The sequence below is a fragment of the Ptychodera flava genome, chromosome 20 (genome assembly GCF_041260155.1).
Source record: "Ptychodera flava strain L36383 chromosome 20, AS_Pfla_20210202, whole genome shotgun sequence".
In the NCBI taxonomy this organism is placed as follows: domain Eukaryota; kingdom Metazoa; phylum Hemichordata; class Enteropneusta; family Ptychoderidae; genus Ptychodera; species Ptychodera flava.
In genome coordinates, this window is record NC_091947.1 from 5,295,399 (window position 1) to 5,317,315 (window position 21,917).

The 21,917-nt window shown below is 35.5% G+C and overlaps 1 protein-coding gene across 2 annotated transcripts in view; it reads left to right on the forward strand.

The window, feature by feature from the left end:
* LOC139119824 (dedicator of cytokinesis protein 1-like) overlaps positions 1 to 21,917 on the forward strand; it is a 114,181-nt gene that overhangs the window by 31,688 nt on the left and 60,576 nt on the right. The window contains exons 7-17 of one of the 2 annotated variants that reach the window (XM_070683733.1): positions 472 to 595; positions 1,357 to 1,499; positions 2,007 to 2,088; positions 4,272 to 4,335; positions 6,443 to 6,514; positions 9,144 to 9,170; positions 13,356 to 13,521; positions 18,953 to 19,076; positions 19,228 to 19,309; positions 20,000 to 20,124; positions 20,453 to 20,551. In XM_070683733.1, coding sequence (XP_070539834.1) covers positions 472 to 595; positions 1,357 to 1,499; positions 2,007 to 2,088; positions 4,272 to 4,335; positions 6,443 to 6,514; positions 9,144 to 9,170; positions 13,356 to 13,521; positions 18,953 to 19,076; positions 19,228 to 19,309; positions 20,000 to 20,124; positions 20,453 to 20,551 — 1,108 coding nt within the window. The remainder of the gene's footprint in view (positions 1 to 471; positions 596 to 1,356; positions 1,500 to 2,006; positions 2,089 to 4,271; positions 4,336 to 6,442; positions 6,515 to 9,143; positions 9,171 to 13,355; positions 13,522 to 18,952; positions 19,077 to 19,227; positions 19,310 to 19,999; positions 20,125 to 20,452; positions 20,552 to 21,917) is intronic. The other variant, XM_070683734.1, reaches the window with a different exon arrangement.

Here is a 21,917-nt window from a genome sequence, read left to right on the forward strand (position 1 = left end):
GGTCAAATTGGAACAGGTGACAGTATACCTTTAATTCAACATTGGTACATTTGTGGTCCTCTAGCCTATTTGGTACCAGATTAGTTAGTACTAGCCTATTAGTTAGTAATAAGATAGTTGGTATAACCCATATTTGGTCCTAGACTGGTTGGTACCAGTCTGGTTGGTACCAGCCTCATTGTTCCTAGCCTAGTTGGTAATCATGTGTACAGTTCTATCATATCTCTGATTGTATGAACTGCCCTGCTTAACAACCATAACAGTAAATTCACTGTTCTTGCAACATAAATGTATGTTCTGAACTATGGACCACTGGATTGGCTTTCTCTTGTATGAAAGAGTTTTGCGTGGAAACCTCTGAGACATGTACTGACATTTCAACAGGTATATACATGTACTGGGTAAAGGAAAGTATGAGACAAAATGTAGGCTATGTGTTTATAATCTTATTGAATGTTTTTCTTTTGACAGAATATTGGATTTAGATTTAGTAGTGCGAGATGAAGATGGAGGGATTATTGATCCATCAATGCACAGTGCAATAGCTGTGTTTAAAAAACATGAAATTGCTACACAAAATATCCAGAGAGTTGAGGTAAGTGATTTATTGAGGTGCATGTAGCAGGCTTTGTCTTGCTGATGGTTACTACTGCTAATTGTTTACCCACACAGCTTTGCAGTGTATGCCTTTGTATCATTTGTGGAAATACCGATGAGTTTACCATTTTGTAAAATCTTCAGACGTAGTTGCACCAAAGAGCGAGTGCTGACAACTCCCTGTAGCATGGAGGTTGATAGCAGGTGAACTGCATGGTAGCAAGCATGTGTGACTGCTACAATTTCTTGTACTCTTCGACAAGTGAAACCGGGAAATACCTGTATTTAAAGGGTTGGTAGGACTGTATTTAAAGGGTCGGTTGTACTATTGTTACATGCTGAACACACATGTACAGTACAATATTCCATGTGTTTGAGCAGCCAGATGTTATATTAGCTCTAAACCTCCAATATGTATGTCTGTTACTATCCACATTTAGAATATTAAATCAATCTGAAATTGATATCAATGCACAATATCAACTGTGAATGAATATGTCACCAACCCTAAGAGGTAATGTCCTTTGATGAATAGCAGACAATTTTTTAAGTAGAAAACAAGTGATAGTTCCTGTTTTGTTCATCATCTGAAGCTACTGTATTACATTGTTTAAGATGAGTAAACCAAAATTTATATGTTGTAATTCATATTTCTTTTGTACTTAGAGACAGGAAAATGTAAAGTTCCGATACCAGACATGCATTATATTCTGCAAATTTTCAGACTGACACAGAAATTGTTCTCTTTAATTTTACTAGAGTGATCCTTTCAAAGCCAAGAAGCAAGTTGTCGTCCACAGTTACAGTTTTCTGGTTAAACTGAAAAATTTTGTCTGTTTTGTGGGTTCTGATGCCGAGCTACTGATGAGTCTTTATGACCCAACAGAAAATAAGTTCATCAGGTGGGTATTAATGCAAAAGCAAAAATGCAATGAAGTGAGTGATGTTCAAAAGCCATATCTGTTTTCAGTTATTGTTTATGAAGTTGGATTTAGAAAGTATGCTGTACACTTACATCTTACTGAAGAAGATCATACTGTTAATGGGCATTTTCAAGTGCCATACTCAAAGAGATTGATTGTGTCATTGACAAGTTCAAACTTGTGAGAACATGGTTTGTGATTAGGTTGTGGTACTTCATGAAAAATGAAGATTTGAAGTTAAGATACTCTTACACCTGAATGTCTGTAGGCTTATAAAATATGTGGAGGTCCCTTTAACATCTCCAGTCATTAGTAAAGATTTCTGAACAAAATTGTATGAGAAATATTCCCAAGCTGTTTTGTACCCAGGCTACTTTATGTAATTACAGAAGGTATAATGACTGCATTGTTAACATTTACACAGCAGAACAGTATTTAGTGAAATCTTTTAGAATGTGTTAACATGAATGAATCTTTCTCATACAGTGATAACTTCATTGTGAGATGGCCAGCAAGAGGACTTCCAAGCAATTTTGACATGCTAGAAAATTGTAAAGTTGTTTTCACAGTGAGTATTTTTAATTTTTAATGTATCATTGTGTCACTCTCAGCATTTAATATATTCTTTACTTTGTAATAGCATCAATACAACATCAAATTATTTGAAACTTAGAGTACAACTTTTGCAATATTAGAGCTAATTATATGTTATTTCTATTTTATACTGGCTATGAAATTGATTTCTTAACCCTTTGAGCGCTGTAATTTTTTCCCGCCAAAATTTTAGTGCAACATTTCACCAAATTTTATGAAATTTTTTTTTTGGATAATTTTGGACCAAATGGACATTTTATTTCATTTTTCTCAAAATTTTGGCAAAAATCTGGAGAAAAATTGGCATGGGGGTTTAATATTTCATAAAGGCAACAAAAATAGACTTTGGTGATCAAGAGTAGTTAATGTGGCATTTCAAGGTTTGTCATGTTGGGCCATTTTGAGAATTGCTGCTTTTACCCAATTTCCTTTGTATTGAATTTGTTAAATCTAATGAAAACAAAAACAAGTTCCAGATCAACTTGCTGTATTTCCTGAAGGCATTTTACTGTAAACATACATAATTTACTTTCGGCTTTAAACTAATGTTGAATGTGCTGGATATATAAAGACATTCTTGTTGCTGTTAAATGAGACAAATACCTTCACATTTCTGTAAATTTATGCTTGATATTCTGTCAATAGTACAACATGATATGCATACAATCTATCAATAGGCCAAACCCGGAATTCGAATCGACCACGGTACAAACAAAGCCATGTGCGCAAACGCGCACAGACGTACGTGTATTTCCATATGCGTTCAGTACACATGTGGGTTTGTTTGTACCGGCATCACGTGATTATTTGGGCGTACTCAGTATGTAGAACGGTGTACGCATTGCGTCCTTTTTATTCCGGAGTAGAACCATTGTACAATAGAGTGTACATATAATGTATCAATTGTACAACACAATGTACATATTTTTTATCAATAATACAACACAATGTACATATAATGTATCAATTGTACAATAGAGTGTACATATAATGTATCAATTGTACAACACAATGTACATATTATTTATCAATAATACAACACAATGTCCATATAATGTATCAATGATACAGCATGATATATAATGTATCAATTGTACAATAGAGTGTACATATAATGTATCAATTGTACAACACAATGTCCATATAATGTATCAATAGTACAACACGATATACATACTTAGTTCACATTTGCAACCCAACTGAAATTTGGGCCGACGCAAAATAATTGTCCTTTTGGGAATAGATTTGGTCCGCGTCCGCACTTATCCCCACTTGCCGGTACCAGAATTAGGGCCCACATAAATTTACCTTCCTTTGTGACCTCTGACCTGTCAAAGTTCAAAATGGCGCATTTGAATAATGGTTCGCTGTTTCTACTGTTCATGATTTTTCTGCATTTTTTACGCACAAGAAGGGCAAATATGACCACCACTCGCCCTTTTAATCATCGGAGAGATCTTTGCTATTCATTGGATGAGCATATGGTGTATATGTATATAAAACAGCGGTGGAGAAATAACCAGTGCGCGGCATTGACATTGTTGTTAACCATGCGTCTCTAATTAAGTGCACTGTGAACATATAATGTATCAATTGTACAACACAATGTACATATTATTTATCAATAATACAACACAATGTACATATAATGTATCAATGATACAACACGATATGTAATCTATCAATTGTACAATAGAGTGTACATATAATGTATCAATTGTACAACACAATGTACATATTATTTATCAATAATACAACACAATGTACATATAATGTATCAATGATACAACACGATATATAATCTATCAATTGTACGATGGAGTGTACATATAATGTATCCATTGTACAACACAATGTACATATAATGTATCAATGATACAACACGATATGTAATCTATCAATTGTACGATGGAGTGTACATATAATGTATCCATTGTACAACACAATGTACATATAATGTATCAATGATACAACACGATATGTAATCTATCAATTGTACAATAGAGTGTACATATAATGTATCAATGGTACAACACATTTTGCATGTAAATATCAATGGTACAACACAGTACATATGAAATGTATCAAAGGTACAACAATAAACATTTCTTTTAATTACTGCCATGTTCACATTCACTATTTATTTGTTTGCTTTAGGATCTTGGAAGTAAAGATTTGAAGAGGGACAAGATATACCTGGTCTGCCAGATAATCAGAATTGGTAAGATATATGGAAACCATTTGTCAGGTAGTAATTGATAATTGGTAAGAAACAAAGTAAGAATTGGTGCGATATATCTTAACCATTTGTCTGATAATAAGATATTGGTAAGATGATGGTAATCTTTTGTCAATTAGAGTAAAGATTGGTAGAGTAACTAAGAACTCATTTTGTCATATGATATCTTGGAAGACACAGGGTCTCTATTCATGTCTCATTCACAGTTATTTGAAATATTAAAACCACGTTTCATCAACAGATATTGATAATGTTACTGCATATAGCACATAAACCATGATTCAGCCTTCAGTTAGTCTCTGCAAGCCTTGGTCACTCATTCTTTGTGCAAATTTCAAGATAAAATAATTATTTGCTTTAGTTTCTGCACCTTTATTTGTCTGCCATGAAAATTTTGAAAATCCTTGTGGTGCATTTTCTATCATCATCACCTTATATCAAGTAATAACATACCCTGTCTTCAAAATCATGATGTGTGTAAGTTGTTACAAGCTGAAAAATGTGTCTTCCATCTCAAAACCTGGTGAGATTTGGGCAAGGATGTTCTGTCAGACTTGACATCATCCCCATGATCATGGATGTTTAATATCAGGTTATTATTAACCTGTATTGAAGGCCATTATTTGTTTTTTTGTATGATCTTAAGTACTCTGTATATTTCTTGATAAATTCATATTATTTCTAGGATGTTACGGTCCTCAAAAAAACACTGCCTGCAAGTGCTGTAATATAGAACAAACTGCTAGTGAAAATTTATTGAAGATGAAAAAAAAATGCACCAACTTAAGTGTACATTTTTCCTGCAACATTGATCCAACATGAGTTGTTGATGTCAAAGTAAAGAACTATGCCACTGTTTTTTGTTGCAAATTGTCTGACATATTCAGCTATTTTGAGCATTCATCCATCTTGGCAGCTATTTTGAACTTTCAACTGTCAAGACAGCCATTTGTTCCCTTTGAGTGGGGCAACCATTTTGACTGATTGACAATTTCAGCAGCCACTTTTTTATCTCAACACTACTGACAGCAATCTCAGTCTTTCAATAATTAAGTCATCCATTTCATTCTTCAGATGGTTGTCCTTTTGAAAGTCTCACCTGAAAATTTGTTCCCCTGTCCAAGAAAATAAGTTTTCTGACAAACTTGGGGGCTGTACCATTGTTTGATTAAGTTTGATATGAGCCACATTATTTATTGAACGATGTTCTTTGCCATTCAGTGAAGTTACAATTTCCCTCATGCAAAATGGCGAATTTAAATCCTGGGAATATGGAATTTGTGATGACGAAGGTCTTTCTGTGTTTTGAATGTTCAGTGTAGACTTTCTTCACCATAACCAAGCATTATTTTACTGTGAAAGTATTAATCGCAGACAATGTTTTTGTCAAGCAATTTGTTCTATCTTGCTTTGCACTGTTTGTGTAACTATTAGAGCAAAACGTCTTTGTGTTTGGAAATTGAGAGATTTCAACTTTTTAATATGAAGATTTCATGGAGCTTTTGATATTCTGGTATGAGTTCTGAGATAACAAAATTTATGGTGTATAAAATTGGTCATGAAGTCAAACAGTTTATCAAATGAATATGCTGGTCTCTGTTGGCAAGCCTTGGTCAATTGTCTGTTCTCAGGTATCAATTTATTATTATGGTTAACAGTTTTTGACCTGTTGGAGATGGAGTCATTCTTATAGTAATCGGTCCACATAGTGAACTATTTTAAGGTGATAGTTCTGTGTGTAAAAAGTAGTAGTAATAGTGAAAAATAATATGATTGTACTAGCCACTTCATCGTTTTTTTTATTAATCTCTCATTTTGTCATATTTTTTAATTAACATTCATCGTAAGTCATTATTTTGTGTTAAATTATATTCATCATTATATACTACTATGCTGAGATGGTCAAGGTTTTTAGTAACCAGTTTGCCAATTTCATAGAAGGCCTGTGAACTCTTGGTGGATTCCAGTGACTCTTTGAATGTTTGGCAGATTGTGATGAACTTTGACCTTGTAGAGGATGACTTCCGAAGACAGTGTTAGAAACAGTGCTGTAACTAAGTGATATAACTCCATTCTGTTTGCATGTAAGGCTCTCCAGCTAACATGAAACAAGTCACTGACAAGCCAACTTCCAAACGTAAAATGTTTACCAATTTCCCAGGTAAGCACCCTTTTGCTCAGACATTCCAAGAAGGAGAACAGTCAATTTATTTTCTTTATTTTCCTCTATGCCTCTGCAGTAAACAAGCAGTATTAAATTGATGCCGGTTGCTATACATATTTAGCATTAGCCTTCCATCTTGCAGTAATCCTCTGTAACTATTCTTTATCAACAATATCATCACCATAAAGATCTCAGTAAATGGGAAGGCGCAATTATTTCCAGTGATATTTTCAAACTGTAAGACATTCACATACATGTAGTAAAGATGAGTGATAGGAGTGAAATACAATGGCTGAAATTAATCCATTGTTACATAGACAATGCAGGATTTACACCGTTCTATCTCCTGTACACTAGTCATCTAGTTTCCAAAGCTATTGTAGTGTAAAAATATATGATAATTGATGTAAATTTGCTCATTATTTCAATTTTGATTCACATAGAGTTTTCAATTTGCTACCAATAATGCTACCAACCCTGTCTCAGTGTAAATGCTGCAAAATTGTTCCCTTTAATCATGTCCCCAATCCATTTCTTTGGAACCATTTCTTGTGGTTAAATAGTGCTTTACTCGTTAAAACTTCACTCTCACTCCATTCCCTTGAAACCAATCCTTTACGTGCTTGGCCTGAATCCTGTCCCTTCCTCAATTCCATTTTCCATTCTGAATCCTGTCCCATCCTCTATTCTGAATCTTGTCCCATCCTCTATTCTGAATCTTGTCTCATCCTCTATTCTGAATCTTGTCCCATCTTCCATCCTCTATTCTGTCCCATCCTTCATTCTGAATTCGGTCCATCTCCATTCTGAATCCGTCCAATCTTCCATTCTGAATCCTGTCCCATCTTCCATTCTGAATCCTGTCCCATCCTCTATTCTGAATCCTGTCCCATCCTCCATTCTGAATCCTGTCCCATCTTCCATTCTGAATCCTGTCCCATCCTCCATTCTGAATCCTGTCCCATCTTCCATTCTGAATCCTGTCCCATCTTCCATTCTGAATCCAGTCCCATCCTCTATTCTGAATCTTGTCTCATCCTCTATTCTGAATCCTGTCCCATCTTCCATCCTCTATTCTGTCCCATCCTTCATTCTGAATCCTGTCCCGTCTTCCATTCTGAATCCTGTCCCATCTTCCATTCTGAATCCTGTCCCATCTTCCATTCTGAATCCTGTCCCATCTTCCATTCTGAATCCTGTCCCATCCTCCATTCTGAATCCTGTCCCATCTTCCATTCTGAATCCTGTCCCATCTTCCATTCTGAATCCTGTCCCATCTTCCATTCTGAATCCTGTCTCATCCTCTATTCTGAATCCTGTCCCATCCTCCATTCTGAATCGTGTCCCATCTTCTTTCTGAATCCTCTCCCATCCTCCATTCTGAATCGTCTCCCATCTTCCATTCTGAATCCTGTCCCATCTTCCATTCTGAATCCTGTTCATCCTCTATTCTGAATCCTGTCCCATCTTCCATCCTGTATCCTGTCCCTTGCTCCATTCTGAATCCTGTCCCATCCTCTTTTCGAATCCTGTCCCATCCTCCATTCTGAATCCTGTCCCATCCTCCATTCTGAATCCTGTCCCATCCTCCATTCTGAATCCTGTCCCATCCTCCATTCTGAATCCTGTCCCATCATCCATTCTGAATCCTGTCCCATCCTCCATTCTGAATCCTGTCCCATCTTCCATTCTGAATCCTGTCCCATCCTCCATTCTGAATCCTGTCCCATCCTCTATTCTGAATCCTGTCCCATCTTCATATATGAATCTGTCATATATATATATATATATATATATATATATATATATATATATATATATATATATATTATATATATATATATATATATATATATATATATATATATATATATATATATATATATATATATATATATATATATATATATATATATATATATATATATATATATATAAAATATATGTCATAGCCACTCTAAGATATGCATTGCAATCTATCTAACCAACACTATGAAATACATTGCTGTAATTATGTCACACATACACTCAGACATACATTACTGTCTATCACACCCACACACAGAAATGCCTTGTTATATTTTAGACCCATAGTGAGAAATACATAGGCGCATAATATACGTTCATGGAGAAGATTGGATCAATCTGTAATACAGTTAGATATATGTGATGAGTCTAAATAAACTTGTGTAAGAAAATGATGATTGATTTGAAAGCAGATAGTCATAGATACAGCAGTATTTATTGGATTGGTATAGGGTTGTAGTACCAATTGATTACTCAATGTGCCTGACATTGAGATTGGTAACACACAATTAAAGTGTGTGCAAAATAATTAGTGTGTGTAAAACTTGAAGATTAAATGGAATGGTGAAGGTGACATGTTTATACTAATTCCGGCACAATTTAAACAGATACTTAAAAAAAAAAACGATGCAAAAATCAGTTGTTATGATGTACGTACTCATCTCATCCAGTCGATTGTACTCTCAAGCTTTATTAAAATTATTAAATATAAACACTGATCACATATAAATGCTGATCACTAATCAAGGAATACTAATAAATATTAAATCTCAAAAAAAGTTGAATAGACTGACCATTTATCTCACTCTCTCTTTTAAAGGCAGCCAATGGTATATAAATCAATCAGGTGTGATAATCCAGATTTCTATTTTTCATGGTCATTGAGTTATCAAGTCAAATTCAGAAGATTCTGAATTTGTCACGATAATGGCCCTACATCCTGTCACATAAACCATCATAGGCATTACATGCATTGTTACTAGTAAGCTGCAAAACCATGTGTACACCTTCTCTTGGCTTGAATGCTGACTTATCTAACAACTTACTCTACACTAAGCACGGTACAGATTTTGTAAAATGTTTATAAAATGTGACAAATGTAATAATAGCTGTATTTGTTATTCTTGATACTTGTGTGTAAACTCACTGATTAACATCTATGATACATGATTCAAGCTATACCTTGATACAATTGGAATTATCCTTGACACGTAAATTACAGCATTCTATCCGTGCCTAGAGAAACGTACGTACATGTATATATACACACAATCACCCTTTAATCTAAATTTTAAAAGATAGGATGAAGTGCTGGGAGGTACCATACCACTAGTATGCATTAAATTCATGTTTGCTACTTCAAGTCACTTTGCTGAAATTCATGAGCTGAGCTTAGCTTAGAATACCTGACTTTTGCTGTGATAGCCACAGAAGTTTTAATGATGGTTAGTGATTTTGAAAATAAATATTGCAACATTTGCTCAGAATTGTTTATCCAAAGTTTTCTAATGCTATGCCATTAACTAACCTGGAAAAAACTGCCCAAACATGTGTTTGACTGGACTTGGCTGGTGTTTATATCTACACTTGGCGTGACAATTGACCCTGAATGTTGGGTCCTGGGTTCCCTGAAATCCATGCAATTCTTACTGACTTGGCAGGATCAATCTTAAACAGTACAACTCACTAAGGCCCTGGTTTAGTATCATGCTAACTGGCTTCAATATTATTGGTGAAAAAGCTGTTCTAACTCAATTCCCATATTTGTACCAGTATATTTAGTTTGATCTATATTAACACTTCTACTATAGAGCAAATGCATTTGTAGAGCAATAGAATATATAGCCATGTCACAGATTTTACCCATCATTAGAAACTTTGTGGCGTTTCCTTCATATTACTGCATGCATGGCCATCTTCCATTGTGATGTCCTATGTGCAACTGCTTTATTCTGCAAACTAACAACAAACTCTAAGAGAGAAACAGTAATTCTGATTGGTCAAAGTGTAGGAGAGAAATAGAGAGTAATTCTAATTGGTCAAAGTCTAGGAGAGAAACGGAGAGTAATTCTAATAGATGAAAGTCAATCATGACATGAGAACACTCCACATAGGTTTTGATATTGTCTTGAAAATTCATCAATATTACACCTTATAGTATTAACTGTTGGATTCTAGTGAATCATGAAATAATGTAAAGATAAAATACTGTTAAGGTGATCTGTGCTCTTCAACCATGATACCTTAATGCCACTTTGCAGAAAAATCCTCGACAAACTAATAAAAAATATCTTCCATGTAGATTCTAATATCATACTCTTTCAATGATGAAATGTATCTTCCTGTTGTCGATAGTTTTCAATAGCTTATAGCTTCATTCTTTGACTAATGCAGTGTGAAGTAATATACGCATAGTTAGCTTTACCACTTTCCCAATTTTTTTCTGCAATATTTTTGGAATCTGAAAGTGTCATTTATGCATAAAAGAATCAACTTTGTAACAAATACAGGTCAAGGGTGCTTACCATGGAAACTAACCTCCTGCAATTGCTTTCGTTTGTTGCAATCAGAAAACCTCTGATTAGTATATTTTGAAAAGCTTTTAATTTGTTTATTTATAAGGTTTTCTTTACTAATATAAATGTAACAAATAATACAATTCACTTGATAATTTTTCTTATTTCCCCCATAATTTTCATGTAAGTTACTCATGTGAGTACATTTCAACATTGTGTTTGTGCATTATTTGCTCAGTTTATACCTCAAATTAGCAGCAACAGAAGTCCAAATTGTTTAGGTTTCTAAGTATTGACAATTTTCTTGGCTTGGATTTAAACTGATTTAAACAGCTATCATGATCTTGCATGGTTACATTAGTATGGTTGGGTTCTCTGGTGATTTTGGCATGTGCAGGTCTTGGAGTACAGTTTTTCTTCGGGAAAAAAGACATGATTTTTGATTTTACAAGTTTTGTTGAACAATATTTTCATGTCTATTTCAAGAAGGAAGACATTCATATCGATGGTTTTCATCATCAACAATGCTCTGCTTTATCTGTGACGGTAGCCATGGTGATGGGAGGTTTAGCTTCATATCAATACAAACTATGCAAGCAGCATTAATCTGTGCCACACTTGCTTATTTGCTAGTTGCTATGGTGATTTGGGAGCTAAGAAACATTGACATTTATTGTGTTGTTGGCATTTATCCCTTCACCTCATGTTAGCTGGTATGTAGGTCTAACCAGACCTCATGTTAGCTGGTATGCAGGTCTAACCAGACCTCATGTTAGCTGGTATGTAGGTCAAACCAGACCTCATGTTAGCTGGTATGTAGGTCTAACCAGACCTCATGTTAGCTGGTATGTAGGTCTAACCAGACCTCATGTTAGCTGGTATGTAGGTCTAACCAGACCTCATGTTAGCTGGTATGTAGGTCTAACCAGACCTCACGTAGTTGTACTAGGTCTAACCAGACTTCATGTTAGCTGGTATGTAGGTCTAACCAGACCTCATGTTAGCTGGTATGTAGGTCTAACCAGACCTCATGTTAGCTGGTATGTAGGTCTAACCAGACCTCATGTTAGCTGGTTTGTAGGTCCAGTCAGACTTCTGTAAGTGATATGGTTTTGAGCCTAAGAAAAGCTGTGAAAGAGTGGAAACTGTCTACCGTTGAGCAGTACAACATTAAAACCAAAGACATAGATCTACAATATTAGAAATTGCAGTGTTTCATTTGAATTAATGATTTATACCTCTTTGATCATGTTTTATATGTTGTGATTCTTTGCCCTTTCATTGATATTGCTGTAATTATTGTAGTTATTCAGCAAAGCAAAATTATGAAGTGTTTGTGTGCGAAAGTACAGTTTTACTTCACAGCATTTCTGATTGGTTCATTTGAATTTAATGTCACATTCATTCTCATTAGTGCATTTGAATTTGAAGCTATACTGAGAAGTAGATGTTATTAAGTATTCCCATTGTTAATCTGTGATGTATTCATAGAAATTATTTGGGCGTTTTCTCTACATCTCAATTTTCCAGTCAGTTCTATGTAATTTTGACACCTTATTTTGCCAGACTTGGATGGAATACGGTATCTTCATTTCATATCAGAGTTGGACCTTTACTCTTCAGAGTAGAAATGAAAGGGATTCTCTGAAGCAGATTATCAGTTCAAACTGCAAAATCACATCAAGTCACATACAGAATGACCACCACGCAAACAGAATGACCACGCATACAGAATGACCATCACACAATGACCACACCTACAGAATGACCATAACACATATAGAATGACCATCACACAAACAGAATGACCACACATACAGAATGACCACACATACAGAATGACCATCACACATACAGAATGACTGTCAAGCATATAGAATGACCATACATAGAGAATACCATCACACAATGACTATCTGACCATCATCTAAACACAATTGCCATCACAATGACTATCACACACACAAATGCCATCTCAGTTACCATCACACACGCACAGTGATCATCATAGGTATATACACAATGACCATCACACATTGCAGAAGACCTTAAAGGTATACTGTCACCTGTTCCAATTTTGCCACAATTACCATGGAAAGAGAAAATCTAACCAATCACAGACTTTAAGCGGATGGCAGCTTTTTAAAAACAGTGCCCTCACATGGGCATTTCGAATGCCAAGGAACGCCCCTTTGACTATATATGAGCATATTTAGATTACAGGTGACTATATACCTTTAAAATATACAGAATGACTATGACACATTCACAGTGACCATGACACATACAGATACGTCCTCCTTTAAGGAAAGATAATTATAGTCCTTTCATGAACAAGTAACTCATGTTTTTCCAAAAGGCTCCATTGAATCAAAGCAAAACTGTGAAGTATGTGAGATCATATGATCCTGTCATAGGCCATTTTACAGAGTCAGTTCTTATTTTACCAGTAGAGCTTGATCCAATCACAGAGATGTGAAACAGATTGATAATTGCATCCACTGTTTTTGTAACAGGAAAAATGGAGTACAAAGAAGGAACAAGCAGTGGTACTGCCCACAATGAGAAGAAATTCACACAGGATCTACGACGACCATTTGGTGTGGCTGCCATGGAAATCACAGATCTCATCAGAGAGAAAGACACAGATTATGAGAAACAACATTTTGTTCCATTTCAGCAGTAAGTTTTGTTTTTTTGTTCAATTTCAACATTAGTGTTACTACAGCCTTTGAATGGTCTGTTTCCATATCAAAAAACAGTTCTGACACACAGTTGTGACAGCCACTGCTACTACACACATACAGAGTGTGATAGAGAACACAGTTCTGACAGCCACTGCTACTACACACGTACAGAGTGTGATAGAGAACACAGTTCTGATGGCTACTGCTACTACACACGTACAGAGTGTGATAGAGAACACAGTTGTGACAGCCACTGCTACTACACACATACAGAGTGTGATAGAGAACACAGTTGTGACAGCCACTACTACTACACACATACAGAGTGAGAGGCAAATTCTTGAAATCAGCCATTAGGAATCGTGAAACTTATAAAGTGAGTGGTTAGAGGCACTGGAATGTTGTACCTTGAAATTGCAAAGATTATGCCAAGAATGTTCTCTATGGCAATTTTAGCAAAGGCAAACTTCTTTGGTTTTTAGCTACTATAGTCTATAGAAGCTATGGGGATGGGCATCCGCCTGGCATCAGTCTGTATGTATGTTTGTTTGTATGTATGTATGTATATACGGTATGTCCATTTGTGAGGATGTCCGTCCACTCAAATATCTTGAGAACTGCAATACTTACAGATTTGATATTTGTTATGTAGATGCAAAATATGATTATGAGAAACTATTTTTTAGCTCATATTTGGTATGTATATAAATACCAAAAAGAGCTTACATGGTGAGTCGGTGGCATCTGTATGTCTGTATATGTATGTATGTGTGTATGTATGTGCGGATGTATGTCCGTCACACACAAAGGCTCCCATATAGCCAAAGCTACCATCTCAGTATTTGGTGTATAGGTAGATGCAGGGGTTGAGATGTGAAGTTCAAATGAACACTTCAGTGTCAAAAATGTGCAAATGAGGTAAGAAAAAGGGAAATTCTGCAAATGTTCAGGAGTGGTGGCATGCCAATGACTGAAACAGGATACTCCACTGACCTTGAGTCATTTCCTGTCATTGTTTATGAACTGTTACATACTAACAGACCTGCTCAAACTAATGGACGGACCATTAGATCTTGGGAGGGGGGTGGTCACAATGAAATTTTGAACATTTTTTTTACAATTGTAAATTTCTAAAAAAATTTTTTTTCAAATGAGAAAAGCTGTGCTAATTTTTTTTTCTGAGTAAATTTTCAGATTTATAATTTTTTTAGTTCGACGCTGTCTGAGGATACAATGTACATCCATATCACTAGCACAAGTAAAGTTGCGTGCTGTAACTACAACATTCATATGGCCTAGTGATTTATTAGTCCCCACGGACACCGTCCGGGGGGACTTATAGGTTTGGTCATGTCCGTGCGTGCGTGCGTCCGTCCGTCCGTCCGTTCACGCAGATATCTCAGAGATGCCTGGAGCGATTTCATTCAAACTTGGTACAAGGATTACTTCATATGTCATACAGATGCACGTCGATTTGTTTTGTGATACGATCCAATATGGCCGCCAGGCGGCCATTTTATTACAATTTTTTCATGTACAGAGCCATAACTCAGGCATGTTTCAACCGATTTTATTCAAACTTGGTACAAGGACAATGACCAATGTCATAAATATGCACGTCAATTTGTTTTGTGATACAATCCAATATGGCCGCCAGGCGGCCATTTTGTTACGATTTTTTCATGTACAGAGCCATAACTCAGGCATATCTCAACCGATTTTATTCAAACTTGGTACAAGGACATTGAGCTATGTCATATATATGCTTGTGGATTTGTTTTGTGATACGATCCAATATGGCCACCAGGCGGCCATTTTATTACGATTTTTTCATGTACAGCACTATATACTCAGACATGTTTCAACCAATTTTATTACCTTCTCGTGTCTATTTATAGACAGAGAAGGTATTAGAGTTGAAAACCAGTATGCTGGTGTCAACTACTTCCGTCTGTCAAGACTTCCGTCTGTCAAGATCCGTGTGACGTCATGCCATTGTGATGGGTCATATCATAAACTGGTGGGGGTGTTCATGGCTCAGGTTGAGGTGTAGGAGAACGATTTTGAGCTGTGACAAAAATCAAAAGGGACTTAGCGGCATAGCCACAGTGTTACATGTAAGCCTTTCTCCAAGGTTCTTAGTTGACTACGATCTATTACAGACTACTGAGCTGACGTTAGGGGTACTCACTTTGTGTTTGCTCACTCTGTGTGCGCTAGTGTTTGGTACTGAGTTGCGTGGATATCCCCTCATGGCCTCACGTGATATGGGCCTGTTGCATAATCTGCAGATGATCATATGCCTCTGAGTCTTGAAACGGTCATTGTATAAGCCTGTCAGCATTTTCCTTGCATTTTTTCTCATTAATTTTGCAAAATATCGGCGAGTACCTCAATATTTCAAGATAACTCTTTCTTCCCAATCGTTTCCTGGAGTTTCAGAGTCATATGAACGAAAATGAGTGAAATTTTAGACAGGAAAATCGGACGTCGGCCATGTTCAATGTTTACAGTACAATCAGAAGTTTATGTGGAGGAAATAACTAACAAACACTGCTCATGATGCCCGCCCTCTAGAGGCAGACCTTCCTATATGAAGTACCACATTTGATGCTTGTGGAAAGCTTGACCACACAAAGGAGCATTTAAACTTTTAGAAAATGACAAATTGAATAAGAAGGTATTCTGAAAATGTCAAATACTGAGGAAAAATGCGCAAATATTCAAAATAAACAGGTTAACTGATTGGTCAGCTATAAAAAACAATGAAAATGTTTATGATCAAAAGTTTTTGAGATGCGCACATTTTAACAAATACAGAAATTATTAACATTATAAATATAAGACCAAACTATTTTTTCAGGGATGGGACAGGTTGGAAATGAGGGGTGAGAGACAAAGGCACTCCTATTGCTGCATGTGGATGCAGCCACACCATTTCATTTACAGCATACTTATTCACTGTGTTGTGTTCAAGTTCCATCTGACTGTCATACAAGGATAACATAAGCAAATCAAATCAAATTAGAAAAGGATCAATGCTGTTGTGTGGATTTTGCTGAACATGGCTGATTTAATATTTCGCCCTACATATTTGATATCCAGCAAAGGCATATTTTGATGTAAAGTCAAAATTAAACACTACATTGCTGACAATATATGTTTCTGCATGAACGTTTCTTTTTTAAATTATAGTATATTAGTACTTCAAACAGATTAACAGTTATCGTGATGTCAACCCATAATTTTACATCACAAAGACTGTAATTCTGCCAATTTTTTTTGTTTTTCAGTCATTTTATAAATTTGCACTGCACAAGATGATTGAACAAATTGCAATGTTTGAATTTGTAAACTCAAAGAATAAAAATCCTTTGGTCACAATTAAATTATTTTTTGAAAAGAAATTTACTCTTAAACACTTTTAGCATATATTCTTTACACGGTCATGTATTTCAAGGAAAATATGCCTATTAAAAACAGTAATTTCTTCACTTTCAATTTCTTTTGAATACTATGACAATTATCAGCCATGAGGTTTTACAAACACAAGACCAGATAAGCGTTTTCATCATTTCCACAGGACTCTTTGGAATATCCCTTAAAAACAGTTAAAAGTGACTTAAAATGATCACTTGGTATACATTTAATTTACAGATGCCAGGTTGTGTATTCACATGCACTCAGGTCAGTAGGGAAGTGCGTCATTACTATTTTGGACTGTTAATTCTTATTTCTGAATTTTTAACTTTTTTCCACATTGAACTATCTTTAGGCAGTTTATACTGTAGCTTAGAATTTTTTTGATTGATGTATTTATTCTTTTGGGTTCTTTGGGTCCATATCCCACCTCATGCCCCTACATCATCAACTATTACCAACAACTCCATGCCAACAACCAATTACCTGACCTGGCCACACATTAGAGAAGGTACAGCGTCATTGACGGTATTTTTCAAATTGGTACAAGGACATTTAGCAATGTCATACATATGCATGTGGATTTGTTTTGTGATACGATCCAATATGGCCACCAGGTGGCCATTTTTTTACGATTTTCCATGTCCTGAACCCATAACTCAGACATGTATCAAACAAATTTATTCAAAGTTGGTACAAGGACATTGACTTATAGTATACATATGTACTTCAATTTGTTTCTCGATATGGTCCGATATGGCCACATGGTGGCAATTTTGTTATGTTTTTTTTCATGTCGAGAGCCATAACTCTGGCATGTCTCAACTGATTTTATTCAAAGTTTGTACCTGGACATTTACTTATGTCATACATATACGTGTTGATTTTTTAAACAGTAAGATCAAATATCGCTGCGTGGCGGCGATTTTGTTACGATTTTCTCATGTACTGAGCCATAACTCAGACATATTTCCACCAGTATCATTCAAAGTTGGTACAAGGACATTGACCTATTTCATACATGCCCGTCAATTTGTTTCACGTCATGTAGCAGTATCATGTCAATTATTGAAGTTTCATAATTAGGCTGATATGTCAAGAAATACTGCATCAAATTTCATGAAACTTTGTACAGATGTTAAGCTCACATTGCTTTTACAGTGAAAAAGACATTTATCAGTGTCATTTTCATTAATTTGTAATTGCATATGTAATGAACTTTCCTAATTAAAGTGATATATCCACAAACAACGTCAAATTTGATGAAACTTGATACAGATGTTGATCTCATAGTGTAGTAAATACTGCATTATACTTTATGAAATATGGTATATGATACCTTTGATAATTGGTATACAGGTTCCTAGGGGTTGTCTTAGTGTGATATATTGAAATTTGATGAAATCTTCAATTTTTGTATTTCTGGGTCAATTTTTACCATTTTCATCAAAATCTATGTTTCTCAAATGTTACTCATCTGATAGCTTTGATATTTGGTATACAGGTTCCTAGGGTTTATCTTAATGTAATATATTGAAATTCTGATGAAATCTTCAATTTGTATTTTTGCAGCCAATTTTGCCAGTTTTGGTCAGGCCATCCTGAAAGTAGCTATCAAAGATATCCACCTTCATCATCAACACATGTGTCACAAAAAATTATTCTCTACATAACACAGCGGAGCTCTGTCGACTGTTAGGTCGCTTGTTTTATCAAAACCACTTGTCAGACAGCTTTAATATTTGGTATACAGATCCCTAGGATGACCTTATTAGTGAGATAATTTCATATACAGTCAGAAATACTTAATTTTGTATCCATGTGTGTAGTAGTTTCAGGGACATTGGCCCTATGTTTATGGGTGGCAGATTTATAATATTCAGAGAGAGAAATATTTTAATAATTGAATTGTTTTATCGTTTGGATGGTACTTCGGGGCATTGTTTGGCAGTTAAGGCACATGAGAAGAAATTATATATCTCTGAATTGTCACTGATTTCTTTCAGAGTCACAAGTGACAGTGAAGTTTTGGATTCTGTCATCAAGAAAGTCATCAATGCCAGAGAAATAAATGCCAGGGGTCAAGGGTTATGGGTCACAATGAGACTCTTGCATGGTGATATAACTCAGGTAAGTTGACCTCTAACCTTTGTTTACCCACATCTCTGAGTATAATTATGCAAAATGTTCAATGATTTTGCATGAAAAGTGAGATGATTTTATTTTGTCATCAAGGGTGTCTTTATTTGTCTGCAAAACTTAGTCTCTTGTTTATTTAAAGATTGTGAAAGATTATGCATTCCTGGTTGATCAGAGGACGGCAGTTGCTAGAAAGATGGGTTTTCCAGAAGTCATCATGCCAGGTTAGTTTGACATTACACCAGAGATTAAGTGTTGAAAAGGCTGCAAGAAGTGTGTCTGTCATGAAAATATCCAATGATGAATTCACCATCATGTGATTTTGTGTGTTCATCTTAGTTTCATCTTCAGCATTGCTATTTTATACAGCTGATAAAATACTATTCTTGTCCTTTGTCAAATCTTTACGTTCCACTCTCTTTAACCCTTTGAGCGCCAAAGTCAATTTTTGTCGCCTTTGTGAAATGTACCCCAGTCAAATTAGTTCAGATTTTTCCACACATTTTGATGAAAAACTGTAGCCAATGAAATGTGATGTCTATTTGGTCTAAAATTATCGAAAAAATTACAGAAAATATCATAAAAATTGGTAAAATGTTGCACTAAAATTTTGGTGGGAAAAATTACAGCACTCAAACGGTTAATGAATACTTTGATGGTAACATTGTCTGTATTTGTCAGATATTATCTCAGGAATTTGATTTAATATGATGCCTGTGAACAGAGGCTAGTTTGTTTTTATTGGTTGAATAACATTAAAAACTTTGAAACCAAAAGGTTTCAAAAAAAAGATGTTGTGTATGACAGCTTGAGAAAGTGATACTTGCCAAGCTGGCTGTAGTGTCCTTGCAGTGTTCCATTACAACTAAGTTTCCCATGATTCATTGCTGACAGGTGTTTAAAATGTCTTTCAGTTGACGTTCGTAATGATGTCTATGTGACACTGAACTGTGGCGATTTTGAATTCAAGGGGAAAACAACGCCAAAAAATGTTGAAGTCACAGTCAAGGTGTGTGATAAGTCAGGAGCTCCATTAGAAGTAAGTATTTTGTCTATGTGATAAAAAATCAGTATGAGCGTTGTTCCTTAGTAGTCATGAATTTTCACATGGTAACTGGAGATACGTTGCCTCTATGTTTGTATACACACAACATTCAACTCATCAACACGTCCTGTACATGTAGCATGTGACCAATCTTTGTGGTACTGCAATAACACTCTGTAAATTACATTTGGCTGCAGGTGATGCTGTTCAAAGATGAGAAATGCTGTTTGGTATTAAATATTCCAGTAGCAAAAGCAATTGATCAGATTTAGATATTAAGCAGTTCCAATCATAACATGTACAATTCTTTTAAAATTTCTAGCGCATTCTAACTATGGGAGAAGGACAACAAGTGACAAATGAATTGAGGTCTTCAGTTTACTACCAGGTGAAAAATCCCAAGTGGAATGAAACAGTCAAGGTAAGACTCTATGATGCCCTCAGTGAAATGAAACAGTCAAAGTAAGACTCTATAATGCCCTCAGTGAAATGAAACAGTCAAGATAAGACTCTATGATGCCCTGAGTGAAATGAAACAGTCAAGATAAGACTCTATGATGCCCTGAGTGAAATGAAACAGTCAAGGTAAGACTCTATAATGCCCTGAGTGAAATGAAACAGTCAAGGTAAGACTCTATAATGCCCTCAGTGAAATGAAACAGTCAAGATAAGACTCTATGATGCCTGAGTGAAATGAAACAGTCAAAGTAAGACTCTATAATGCCCTCAGTGAAATGAAACAGTCAAGATAAGACTCTATGATGCCCTGAGTGAAATGAAACAGTCAAGGTAAGACTCTATAATGCCCTCAGTGAAATGAAACAGTCAAGGTAAGACTCTATAATGCCCTCAGTGAAATGAAACAGTCAAGATAAGACTCTATAATGCCCTGAGTGAAATGAAACAGTCAAAGTAAGACTCTATAATGCCCTGAGTGAAATGAAACAGTCAAGATAAGACTCTATAATGCCCTGAGTGAAATGAAACAGTCAAGGTAAGACTCTATAATGCCCTGAGTGAAATGAAACAGTCAAGATAAGACTCTATAATGCCCTCAGTGAAATGAAACAGTCAAGATAAGACTCTATAATGCCCTCAGTGAAATGAAACAGTCAAGGTAAGACTCCATAATGCCCTGCATTAAATGAAACAGTTATAAACCCTCTGTGAAACCTACCCATACTGACGCCCCTGTGTCAAACACTGAGAAATTCAGAAATCTACTAAAAATGATCTATGAATGAATTATCTTGTTTAATGTTTGTTCCAGAGTTTAGTTAGAAGGCATCTAAGGGACTGATATTTGGATTCTTAAATTTTAACACTGTGTTTTTGGTCTTCCACTTATCATGGATTCATTGTGAAGTTAATGGAGTAACTAAATTTTACAATGGCATATTTCTGTGAACAAAGTGAAAATGTAACTTTTCCTCAGAAAGTTAATGCAGAGATTTGGGGCATTGTGAATTTCAAGAGTAGGTAAATATTGGGTGGTTTCTCTAGTACCAAATTTTGCACAGTGATCCCTAGTCTTTAATCTTGCTTTCAAAAGAGAATTATTTCAAATTTCATCAGTATGACACATACTACCTTTACTCCATATGCAGATATTATGTTACCACGTTTTATGCCATCAATTAATTTTGTAAGCTAAAGTTTAAAAATCATATCACTCCTCAGTTTTTTAGCTCACATTTGGTATACCAATGTGAGGTTATTGTATAAGCTGAACAGTCATTTGCATCTGATTTGCATGTCTGTATGTCTGTATATTTGTGGGTATGTGC